We start from the raw sequence: 13,303 nt of genomic DNA on the forward strand, positions 1-13,303 counted from the left end.
TACCTTCATGGCACAAACTACTCCCTGGCAGCGGGCTTGTTTCTTTTTCAACAGCATAATGTTTCGAGCACTTACAGCACCAGTACTGAGGGGTTGAGGGGAAGGGAACAAAGAATTAGGTCAACCATATCAGTTGTGTTCCTAAGAGTTACATGCAAATACAGAACAATCCATGTTACTTGGCTCACCCTCCTCCCTCAGTTTAGCAAAACCACATCTCTCCCTTCTGACAACGACCGCTTAGAACTAATTCTCATCCAGGACTAATCATCCCATCTTCTTGGTTGAACCACCTCGCCTCACGATATTTATATCCATTCTCTCACTCTCCACTACAGGATAACTTTCAAATATTTCTACGGCCTCCCCATTTAGATTGAAAGCTCCTTGAGGATAGGGAATGCATTTTTTTTTCTAAAACTTCTTTGGTACATTTCCCAAGGGCCCAACGGAGTGGTCTATACAGAGAAGGCACTTAATTACTGTTGAAACCAATACAGCTGACCTCACAAAAAGCAACTGTGAAAGTCTCTAATACCTGATGTTCACAGAGAGTTCCATTCAAAAAAGCCCTTTGCTTGGATTCCCCAGCTCTCACTTTGGCCACACAAAAGCAAATTGACCAATACAAGAATCCCTAAAGAAAGAAATTTTCATTTTGCAAAAAAAAGCATCTTCCAAAATAACTAGAAGGTGAAGTGAGGGGAAAAGTCTTAAAACTCCCAATCGTTATTTCGTTAGCTATAATGTTAACTAAGGCCATGTTTGGGGCAGGGAGGTGGTTGGTTTTCATTCTAAAGACACCGAAGGTTCAGAGGCAGAGACAAAGGAGTGTCACAGTCAGTTACAAAATACACCTTCCACTTTCTGAGGAGAGCACAGTGGCAAGACTTGGCTAGAGGCTGCAGACACTTGGATAAGTGCTTTCGGCCTTACAATCCTCAGACAACTGATCAGAACACTAAAAATGAAACCGAACGTCACTCCAGAGACTTCCATCAATGGACTTGATTTTTTTCAGTCTTAACATTTACATGTTCTGATAGAGAAATGTAAGAGCATCATAGCCTGAAAGTTTAAAAAAAAAAAAAACCCCACAAAAAACAGAAGGGAAACTTACTGTTTATTCGTGTCAATTACAAAATTGATTTTATCTCCAGTTTCCAGCTGAACATTCCCTTCAACATCCTCTGGGGTGTAAGTCAGATAAAACACTTCCTGTGAATCAACAGCAACCAATATTACTCCGATTTGCCGGATAAATGATCCTACACTAAAGCCTACTGTGATTACTTTTGATGCATGGGTTGAATGTCAGTGTTCCAAGAAACATAACTTGTTTTTACAAAAGCAAAAAAAAGTTTTTCCCATATTCACAAGATGATTTTGCCTCCACGGTGCCAGTGGCTTGAGTCCATAGCTGGGCAACAATCCCACTCTAAAAAAATTCTAAACAAATATTTGGACGTACTTGTCCAGAATATGAGCATTAAAATAAATAATACCACCACCACCCCCAAAGGGAGGTACAACACACTGAAGCATTAACAATGGGAAGTGTAATGATTCAACAAAATGTTATTCAACATTAATGTTACAATAAAGCTGACGAACTATTTGGGCAAATGAAGACATCTGGAATTCTATTTTCCATATTTCTGGTCACATATCACGTGTAGCCTTTCAAAAAAAAAAAATGTATATATATAAGATTCCAAACCTGTTTTGACACCACGACTTAAGTTTACCTCAATGCTTTTCAGGCTTACAGATCACACTGGTGGATCAGTCAAAAGTTTAAGGAAAATACACAAGTTTTACCCCATTACGTTCGTAGCAAACACTCCCTGTTGGACTCTGACCCGGGGCAGCTGGAGATTTACTCTCTAACTTGTGAGGAACAGCGCACACAACCTACCAGTCAAAAAAAAAAAAAAAAAAAATTTCCATTGCTAATCATTTCAGGAGCAGCATTGTGCAACACAAAATGAGTTTTTAATGCCCTCTAATACATACAAGGATGCATTAAAATATGATCCACAAGAGGATGCCATGCTGCAAAGTCTCAACCTTACAGTACACCAACTGACTGTAGGGATAGCTTGAGGGTTATATGCAAAAACCCAAACTGAGCCATGTCCATGTTTCAGTGTCAAACTGAGGTCCAAAAAAAAAAAACATCAGTGATTTCATTATGATAAAAAAAATAAATCTTTTCTGAAACTACTTTGCGTGCAAAACTGGGGTTTGTCTCTTTTGATGTGCACAAAATGGATGCAAATATAGGGACCCAGAAAGCATGAAACAGTCACTAACTTGTCCGTTAATTCGTTCTTCTGGTAATATCTCTGGTTTTATCTTGACCAGTTTAACAGCAATGGGTTTTCCAGTCCGCCGATCAGATGATACTTCAAATTCTACGTCATCTGTAAAAGAAGAATCCAAGGACAGATTCAGTTATCTAGAATTCTTCAACCCCACACATTCACTGTTTGAAATGTGGCTGACTAATCTTTACACATAAGACTGTGCACTCTTTGTGTCACCTTTGAAAGGGGCGTTTCACATTTAAAGGGTTTGTTGCGGCAATTTATATCTTTTCCGTAAGGGAAAAACTGGTTTTTACATTTCTCCAAAATTCCTTAAAAAAACGAAAACCAAAACCCCAACCCCATAGGATCCAAAGAGTTGCAATGCTTTGTTTTCAACAGCCCCTTGTAGTACGTAAAATGGAAGTTGGAATTTAGTTTTCCACTAGAACCAGACAGTCCCCCAAAAAAGCAAGGTTTGTAGAACTATCTTTCCAAAGTTCTCAAAAGGGCAAAGATTGGCAAGAGAAGTGGCAGGAGGCTTTCACTATAGCCAGTTTTTCCAAAGAATGCTCCTTAGAAGGAATGTAGGACGTTGCATCCATAAGGCGGTTAGATGACAGTAGGGGACAGCCATCATACTTTCCATTCTATAATGCAATGCAAACTTTCTATCTGTTAAACTATCTTCGAGATCCTAAAATCCAGTCCCACCATCACATAAACATTGCACAAACAAGAGGGAAGCAACACTGCCAACTCAGAATCTGATAATAGGGGCCCAGGTATCACAGTGATGCGCTATAGAAGGCAAAACCTATAGAAAAAGAACAAAGAGTGTCACGGGACACTGAGAATGCAGTAGTTGACACATTACCTCCTACTTTTAGTTCCTGCAGGTTGCCATTGTACTGTGAGCAGTGGAAGAAAAGTCTAGCTTGGCGTTCTGAACACTGAATAAATCCATAAGAGGTCAGCAGTTTCTCAATAACCCCAGTTTCACGCAGTGCGGCCGAAGTACCGTTGGGGTACCCGTTGTGTCCATTGTTGTGGAGGAGGTTTGGATCAAAGCTCATCTGATTCATGGGGGGGGAGGGGGGAGAAAGGAAAAAAAAAGAGGCGATAAATTCTGTACATCTTGTTTTTAATATTTTCCTTATCTGAACAGAAACTTACACTTGGGGATAAAAATACTGCTGAGACTACCAAGTTCACTAAACGCCGTAATAAAGAAGAGGAACATAAGTTTCAAATTTTGAACAGCCATTCACCTCTAAAAGCTAGCAGACTAGAGGAGCAGTAACTAAAGGGACCCACTAGAGAAGCTCATGATCAAGCTGCAGGAAATGTTGCTTCCCCCTGGTTTTTTGTTTTTTTTTTTTTGAAAAAGACTGATGGTCACAAATAGATTCAGTGCCCAGCATTTAAAAAAAGTTTAACTGTGACTACTAATTTTAAAGTACACTAAAATTACAAGTTACCAAGAAGTTATAATTCTTAAGCAACTAAGAGTGACTGCCTTAAGATATTTCTATAGTACTAAATTGTTTCTATTTAACAGTATGAGCTCTGTTGATTAGATTCCACCCCCCACCCCAGATACCCAGTTTTGGTTCATCTGAACAATAATTTGCTATTTTGATTATTGGTAAGATCACTTCCTAAGGAAAATTCTGAACTGAGTGTTCAAATGAAGTTTAACACTTCTAATCTTTACAACAGTCTTCTGCTCAAGACTTCTTAAACACCAGAGAATTTCAGAATGGAGCATGCGACCACTAAGACCCTCCCTCAGAATATGCTCGACATGCAGGTCACAAGTGCTTTAAAAAAAATCTACATATACACCATACTTTCTATAATCTGCCCCATCAAAATAAAATAAGGATACAAACTGCTCTCATTTCTGTGATGAGAAAGCATTCAGAATGTTTAATAAAATGCTAACTCTACAGAGGGGAAAATTTTAAGAAAATTCAACAACGCCCTGGAGTCAATATTTAAGGCCTCATGAGACGCTGCATACAAAACCAACATTTATTTTTGCCTATAAAAATGGAGAGAACTGGCATTTTAGGTTGAAGCCAGACAACATAAAACAAGATACTGCTGCGGTGAGGATAAGTGGTTGACCGACATTTCAGATTTTGTTTGAGACAAGCTCAATATGCAACATAAATTAATGGGGCATATCATGACTACCAGAAGTGATGATGCCTCCTCTTTTAGGGCTTCCTCCACAGTTCCTCAAAAGACCTGCAAGGAAGGACCTACAGGCTTAAAAGCAATCCACCAGTCTTTGGAGGTACAGTATTCAGTTTCTCCAGAGTAAAAAGGAGCTGAAACAAGATTCTAGCCTAATATTTTGGGCAGGAAAACAGAAAAGGCCACCCTGAAAATGAATCTGAGCTCGGTCGGGTCCAACAATAGCTGATCCTCCAAGATTCAACATTAGAGTTAATGTGCATTGTGTTGTTAGGATGTGACACTAAAATGCTACATTCCCAAACTCAACAGCTCTAAAAATCCATGCAATTAATACAAAGCATAAGCTGGGCAGACTGCTTCCCTGACTTACAGATCTCTGATAGAGGGGGGTCCTCTTCTGTTTTTTAGACCCAGATGAGGTAGAAGATGAAGGTAAAGGTAAAGGAAGAGAAGGGGGAGCTGCAGGAGGGGGGAGAGGATCTGATGACACAGTAAAAAGGTTCTCCATCTCACACAGCTGTGACAACATAGTACATTGTTATAACTGGGCAACTGTTTACAACCATTTTCAAAAAACATTTACGAACATTAATCTTTTCAGATCTGTGATTAGCTCAAGGTGTTGAGACCACATTTCATGAGAGAGAGAGAGAGAGAGAGAGAGAGAGAGAGAGAGAGAGAGAGAACAAACACACACGAGAACAGCCCACCAAACTACTTTCGTAAGTCACTCTCTCATGGGTTGGTTCCACTTTATAAATAGGAATAAGTCAACTATTAAAAAATGGACCAGATAACATTGGAACCCAGAGCAGCAAGAGGTAAGAAAAAGGACTCTAGTCACCTTGAAAGGATTCTGCTTCAAGCCCAAGATTTATGCCATAATTTTAAAAGTGAGGCGTGGAGCAGCTTTCGGAACACCTTCCAGGTGCATTTCTGATAGATCTGATGTCAGGGAGTGAATGTTCCATACAATTTTTATATGCCTAACAGCAGTGAGATGCTTCTGTTCATTCAATTGAACAACTAGTCACCCAGTCTTCCAATCACTGGGTCAGTGTTTCTGATTAGGATTTTCTACTTCTTATCCTTGAAGCGCTTAACGGGGCACCCAAAGGCCCCACAGATGCTCTCGACATGTTGCAGAACAGTGGTTTTTCACAAATATTTTATTGAGGCTACTTTTTAAAACTAGGTTAACAAATGATTTTACGTTTAAGGGATATAGTTAGCTAACAATTTAAGAGGAAAATTCAATTTCAAGGAACATTATCCCTAGTATTCTGATCAGGCTGAAGGTGGCCACACCAAAATGATCCACAGGCAGTATTTGAACTTCTGCTGCAGAGACAAATAAGAGTGTATTGCTGCCATGCTTAAACAAATCTTTCTGGCAACAAGTGATACAACAAGGGACACTTTCATAAGTACCTTAAGAAATGCTAAGCAGTCCTGACAAGCAACACGAAGTCATTAAAAAATTACAAATTATTAACTGGAAGAAATATGCCCAGGCAGCTATCAAGGAATTTAGGCTTTAAGTAATTTTAACCATAGAGTTCCTTAAAAGAAAAACCTACCTAGCACTAATTCATAACCTGTGCTCTAAACAATTACACCTAATAGGATGAATAAAAGAAATGTACTTCTAGTAAAAATCACCTCTTGACAATTTCATTAATAAGAAAGGCACACAATCCAAAACCCTCACTCCAGTCAATTATTCTAACTTCTCCCATAAGCATCATTCGGAAGAAATATTAGTGAGAAGCAAAATTGGTTAATTTGAATTTCTTCTTCCACTCCCTCCTCAAATCCCAAAGGGAAGAAAATAAAACAGAAGCAACAAAAGGGTTTAATAATTCAGTCAAAAGATTAACATACATTCTGAAATAACAAATAAGCCAAGATTTTTATCCCTGACAACTGAAGAAACCATTACTAATACCGGAAATCTTTGGGCTGATCCAGCCACTGGTGTCCATCCACCACGGCTTATCCCTAAATAAATATAAGAGGGGTAGTGTCTCCCATGGCCAGGTTACGAGAATGACAGGACTGTATGAAGGCTGGGTGATGAGGTCTATATGTCTAGACCCCAAAGGGAAAAATGGAAAGGGAAGGAAGGAAAAGACTATCCAAGACTGATGAGTCTGGATGAGCCTGTAGCAAACCAGAGAATTTCTCTGCTGTCATGCCAGAGGGACAGAAGACAGGAAACCAAGTGGACTGATGTGCCCACCGCCGATCTATACACTATCCCAAGAGGGGGATTCAAAACAGTTCTGTGGATTCCAGAGCAGTGTGAGGTCTGATGCACCTGGTAATGAGTTACAGCTGACACTTTGGGATGGTACAGGTTCAAAAATACATAAGCTACACAACACCCTAATGGGCTATCTTGGTTTCATTCACCACGAACTTACCTTCCAGCCTCCTATATACTTCACCTTGCTGCCTATCCTTTGCCACATCAAACATGTAAACTCCTGTCCACTGGTTTAAAGACCCTTTCTTTCCACTCCACCTCAGCTGGCACCCTTCATTTCTCCCAAGCTAATCTTCCCCAGATTCCTTGATGGACAACTGACTGATCGCTCGGTTCTCCTGCAGCCTACCCTTTACTCACACCATTCCTCATGCTACCCTCCAGCAGCTTCTGCCACATTTCCACTCTCTCTTCAACACCCTTCTGAAATCTAACTTCCTGCAGGTGTCACCCTGATTATGTATTTCCCCCTCAGGTCACACCTGGCCACTATCCTCAGGACTTAGGCATGCCAGCACAGCATTCTTGGAACTCACTGATGAATGCTATCATTTAAACATTTGCATCACCTACATCCATTCTCTTCACCGCCCTCCCCGCCCCCCGCCCAGTAATTCATTCTGCTTCCCTCATTAAGCTCCTTGAGGGCAGTGTTGTTAACCTCGACTGCACTCTCCCAATCACTTAATGTAACTTTCTACAAACATTAAGGGCTCAATACTATTGACTGAAGCTGGCTACAAACCTACATTTCTAATCTCTGCTTCCTCTGCCATAAATCAAGTCTTCTCCATGTTAAAAAAGTTCTCTGGTTTCCACTGCACCCTCCAATTTCTCCCCAATTCCATTTCTAAAATTCCCAAACAAATCCTCTCTGCCAACTCCCTTCTTGACCTGCTACAATCACATTTTTGTCCCCTTCACTCCACAGACTGTACTTTCCAAGGTCGCCAATGCCCTGAAGTTCTCCTCCCTAACCCAATACTACTTGATCTCTCAGCTGCTTGACCCTGTGGATCACCCTCTCCACCTGGAAATGTTATCTAATTTGGTTTCACTAGAGCAATTTTAATCAACGACATCTGAGCGCTTACTGCGGGCAGAGCATTGGCCTTAGCTCTTGGGAGAGTACAACAGAGCTGGCAGACATGGTCCCTGCCCACAATGAATTTACAGTCTAGAGGGGGAAACAAGACATTAATACAAACAATTTATAGATTTGTACATTGTACATAAGTGCTCTACGGCTGAACATGGCGAAAATACCAAATGCCCAAAGCGGACAGATCCAAGTGCATAGATAACATCAAAGGAAGAGGGCAGGGAATGTGACTGTTTATTGTAATACCGTACTCTTCCAAGTGCTTAGTACAGCACTCTGCACACAGAAAGTGCTCAGTAAATACAACTGAAATGAATGCATGAGGAGCTGGGGAAACAAGGGCTTAATTGTACAAGATCTCCTGGAAAAGATGTGACCTTCATAAAGCTTTGAAGATGGGGAGACTGGTTGACTGACATACACAGTGGTGGGGGGGAAAGAGTTTCAGGCCAGAGGAAAGAGGCTGGCAGCAGGATGGATCAGACTGGGGCGCAGCAATTAAACTGGCTGTTAGAGGAGCATAGGTAGTATGTGGGCCGGGCTGTATGTAGTAGATCAGTGAGATGTGGCAGAAGGGGCAAGTTGATTGAGTGCTTTAAAACTGACAGTAAGGAGCTCCGAGGCGGATGGGCAATGCTGGAGGTTCTTGGTGTGGGGAAGACGCAGGGAGACGTTCTGGTTTATCTCCTTACCTCAATGGCCACTCCTTCTCAAGTCTCTCAAGATGGCTCATCCATCACTCAGCCCCAAACTGTGGGTCTCGCTAAAGGCTCTTTTCTGGGTTCCCTCTTTCCACATACCCCCTTGGGGAGATCATCCACTTTCACAGCTCCAGCTAACACCTCTAAGCCGATCTATTTTGCTAGCCCCCAACCTCTCCCTCTACCTGCCATCTTGCATTTCCTCATGCCTATAGGAGATCTCCAAATGGATGCCCCACTGCCATTTTAAGCTCAATAAGTTAAAACTGAACTCATCTTCCCCTCCAAATTTTCCATCTAATCTTCCCATGAGTTGACATGCCTTCACCCTCCCTGTCCCAGAACACTGCAACCATGGCTTAATCCTTGTTTTTGCAATTTTCTCATCAACTCTGTTGCTAAATCCTGCTGGTCTGCCCACTGCATTTCCCAGTTCCACTTTTTCCTCTCCACCCAAATGGTCACCACCCTGTTCCAGGAGCTTGTTGTACCCAGCTTGACTATTGCCAACCGCCTCGCTGATCTCTATTTCATTTACACTCTACTGTTAGTCATACCACCTTTCTAAAATGACCTTCTGCATACATCCTTCCACTCTCCAGAAACCTGCATCGATTACCAACTCCTCCCCATAGCAAACAAGCTCCTGATCAGTCAGTGGTATCTGAGTGCTTTATTATGTGTGCTTACTCTGTGCAAAGACCGTAACAAGCACTTGGAAGAGTCTGAGTTGGTGGAAACAACCCCTGTCCAAAGAGCTTACAGTCTACAAGGGGGATGACACTGAAATAAATTACAGATAGGGCAAAATGGCAGGATATAATATGTACCTAAGTGCTGTGGGGCTGAGGGTAAGGTGAGTATCAATAATGATGGCATTTGTTAAGTGATTATTATGTACCAAGCACTGTCCTAATAATAATAATAATGGCATTTGTAAAGCACTTACTATGTGCGAAGCATTGTTCTAAGCGCTGGGACAGATACAAGGTTATCAGGTTGTCCCACATGCGGCTCTCAGTCTTAATCCCCATTTTACAGATGGGGATTTGAGCCCCAGAGAAGTTAAGTGACTTGCCCAAAGTCACACAGCTGACAAGTGGCGGAGCGAGAATTCGAACCCATGACCTCTGAATCCCAAGCCCGTGCTCTTTTCACTAAGCCACGCTGCTTCTCAGCGTACTGATCCAACTGCATAGACAAAGCAGAAGGAAGAGCATGCACCCTGGAGATGCCATTTTAGGATGGCTCTCAAGGTGCGGACAGCAGTGGTCAATCAGATAAAGGGAGGAGTTCCAGGCCAGCTGGAGGACCTAGGCAAAATAGATAAAATAATACTACTAGTCCTTGTTAAGCGCTTACTATGTGCCAAGCACTGTTCTAAGCATTGGGGTAGATACAGGTTAATCAGAATGGACACAGTCCCTGTCCCACATGGGGCTCACGGTCTTAATTCCCATTTTAAAGATGAGGTAACTGAGGCCCAGAGAAGCTGACTTGCCCAAGGACACAAGGCAGATATTTGGCAAAGCCGGGATTAGAACCCAGGACCACCTGACTCCAAAGCCCGTGCTCTATCCACTAAGCCACACTGCTTTGCTGTACAATAACAACAGTTATTTGTTAAGCACTTCCTAAGTGCCAAGCACTGTTCTAAGCACTGTAAGTAGGCTGGCATTAGTGGGGGCTAAATGTGTGGGTTGGGTGGCAGTAGGAGATCAGTGAGGTGAGGTAGGAGGGGGAGAGCTAATTGAAGCCTTGAAGCCAATGGTAAGGAGCTTCTAATTGATGCCAAGGTAGATGGGCAACAATTACAAGTTTCTGAGGAACGGAGAGATATGGTCTGAATGCTTTTTCTTAGGGAAATGATCGAGGCAGCAGAGTGAAGTATGGATTGGAGTGGGGAGAAGGAAGAAGGTCAGCGAGGAGGCTGATGCTGCAGTCAAGGGAGTCTATAGCTGTTTGGATCAGCAGGGTAGCAGTCTAGATAGAGGAAAGGGAGGACTCAAAGATGTTGTGAGAGTCAAAGCGAAAGGACCCGGTGACAGATTGGATATGTGGGTTGAAAGAGAGACGAGTCGAGCATAAGGCTAAGATAATGGGCTTGTGAGACAGGGAAGATGGTGCTGCCTGCAGTGATGGGAAAGTCACAGGGAGGACAGGGTTTGGGTGGGAAGTTCTCAGTTTTAAAGCAGTCCTTAAGCTCGCTTTGTCATACCTAGTCACTGTACTCTCCCCTACAATGCCCCGGCACACGGCTTCTTTCCTCCCTAGTACCATTTCACAGGAACTAGGCCTTGTTCTCGCCTCTCCCTGCCGGCTTTCACCCTTCCTCTGGCCTGGAGCTCCCTCCCAGCTGCAAATATCTGCTACAACTCTGCTCTTCCCATCTTCAAGGCCCTTTCAAACCCCATTCTCCCTCCAGGAAGTTATCCCCAATTACTCTTCTCCCCAGGTTACATCCTGCCAATGATCATCGTCCCAGCACTTTTGTGCCACCTCAGGACACTTGTTCTTGCAACCTCCTGGAGCACTTCTGCACATTTCCCCCACATTCTGCTACTGAGCACTTCCTATCTAGACCATAAGTTATTTTGGGGCAGGGAACAAGTCTTCCAAACCCTCTTGTACTGTACTCTCCCAAGTGCTTAGTACAGTGCTCTGCACACAGTTAAGCACTCAGTAAATATGATTGATGTGTTGGTCATCTTGGTTTGTATGCTCCTTTGCATTAAGGATCGGGTCTCTCTTACATTTAGGTGCTTAGTATGGTGCCCTGAACACATATGCTGCTCAATAAGAGAAAGCAGCATGGCTTAATGGAAAGAGATGTGGATTCTACTCCCGATTCTGCCACTTGTCTGCTGTGTGACCTTGGGCAAGCCATTTAACTTCTCTGTGACTCAGTTACTTCATCTGTAAAATGGGGATTAAGACTGTGAGCCCCATGTGGGACAACCTCATTACCTTGTATCTACTCCAGTGTTTAGAACAGTGCTTGGCACCTAATAAGCGCTTAACATACACCATAATTTTTTTTATTATTAATAAATTCTACTGATTGATCATTTTGGTGCTTTCAAAACAGCTTAGGACAAAGTCTCACCACTTACAAAAACTGGAAATAGGACAGCTCTCACACCAAGTAAATCACCTTATGCAGTATCAAAAAAAAAAAAAAGGACAGGTGAATATAGAAATGGTCCTTTCAGTACTACACATCCCTACATATAGCAGCAACCACCATTTTAAAGGCAATATATCGGGAGGAAAATACTACTAGATTCCTTTCAAGTATACTTTAAAGGAATTATCCTGGTAGTGAAACACATTTTGACGCATTTAAATTATCCATGTCACCCCTGTGTTGGTTGTTATATAATAAAGAATCAGTGATGACGAGCTTGTGCATGGAAAAGAATATTTAGAAACCTCAGTGATTAGAATGGATGCTAAAAAAGTGAATTATAGCATATGCACCTACCTCGCAGTGATAATCAAATATTGCACTTTCAGTAGTATCTGCTGAGTCTTCCTTTTCAGCACACGTTTCAGAGGATGAAAATTGCTAGTATTAAAAAAAAAAAGAAAAGAAAGAGAGCGAGAGAAAATGATCTATCAAGCTAATAAAGAATACAACTGCTGCTGCACCAGCCAATCTTACAGTGCAGCACTGAAGAAAACAAAGACTACTAGCAGCGTTGGGAAGTGCTCTTTCGAAGCTGTTGAGTAGGCACAAACTTCTTGTTTCAGATCAAGTGTTGTGTCTTCAGCTTAAGTTTACTCTTCTTTGGTCTTGTTGTTGTTGTTGTTGTTGTTACAATGTGGTATGTTCTTTGCCTGATCTGAACTTGAAGCAGCAGTTTCAGGTGGTAAATTCTGTTCTGTTACACTTCATACTGTGGCGGGGGGGAAAAGAAAGGACAAAAGATTCAAAATTTGGGTTAGGGTGGGGTGAAAGGGGTGGGAATGGGGCACTCTGAGCTTTCAGCAGACACTCCATAATCTTGGGTCAGTTTGATAGTCTGTCGAGGAACCAACACTAGTGTTATTCCAAGAGGCTTGGAGGTGATCTAGCAAAAACCTTCACAAAGCGAGCCCTACTTGACTGGGTGGTGGACCGATGACTCAAGCTGGGGCCGGGATGCCTCAGATTCCTCCCAGGTCACACCCCCTTTCCAGTTCCGTGCCCTGGAAACTTGCACTGGCATCCTTGGGCAAGCCAGGTGTACACCCCACTACCTGGGATACAACCGGCAGCAAACCGGGAATGGGTTTGTGAGTCTATGCAAGAGTTATGCCCGTGCTTGTCTGAGTTCTGCCACTGCTCTTCTCCACACAAGTATGGCTGGGTCGAACAGCCCAAGCAAAGGAAAAAAAAAATGAATAGCAGACTTGGGAAGCCTTCCCTGATTAATTCACACCATTCCCAATCACATGAACGCTGCCCTTAACACATACCCATCAAGCGCATAGTCATCATCATCATCATCAATCGTATTTATTGAGCGCTTACTATGTGCAGAGCACTGTACTAAGCGCTTGGGAAGTACAAATTGGCAACATATAGAGACAGTCCCTACCCAACAGTGGGCTCACAGTCTAAAAGGGGGAGACAGAGAACAAAACCAAACATACTAACAAAATAAAATAAATAGAATAGATATGTACAAATAAAATAAATAAATAGTGCTCCGCACACAGTAAGCGCTCA

General features: G+C 42.4%; 1 protein-coding gene across 3 annotated transcripts in view; it reads right to left on the bottom strand.

Annotated features, from left to right (window-relative positions):
* The window catches only part of CSDE1 (cold shock domain containing E1), a 46,697-nt gene that overhangs the window by 16,416 nt on the left and 16,978 nt on the right, over positions 1-13,303 (bottom strand). Inside the window, exons 2-7 of one of the 3 annotated variants that reach the window (XM_038748723.1) lie at positions 12,074-12,488; positions 3,187-3,385; positions 2,317-2,426; positions 1,822-1,914; positions 1,121-1,218; positions 4-85 (exon numbers count right to left, since the gene is read on the bottom strand). In XM_038748723.1, coding sequence (XP_038604651.1) covers positions 4-85; positions 1,121-1,218; positions 1,822-1,914; positions 2,317-2,426; positions 3,187-3,385 — 582 coding nt within the window. In that variant the 5' untranslated portion in view covers positions 12,074-12,488. Of the gene's footprint in view, positions 1-3; positions 86-1,120; positions 1,219-1,821; positions 1,915-2,316; positions 2,427-3,186; positions 3,386-4,887; positions 5,031-12,073; positions 12,489-13,303 lie in introns of those variants that run through there. The other 2 variants (XM_038748720.1, XM_038748721.1) reach the window with 2 other exon arrangements.

Source organism: Tachyglossus aculeatus, chromosome 7 (assembly GCF_015852505.1).
Source record: "Tachyglossus aculeatus isolate mTacAcu1 chromosome 7, mTacAcu1.pri, whole genome shotgun sequence".
Lineage (NCBI taxonomy): Eukaryota > Metazoa > Chordata > Mammalia > Monotremata > Tachyglossidae > Tachyglossus > Tachyglossus aculeatus.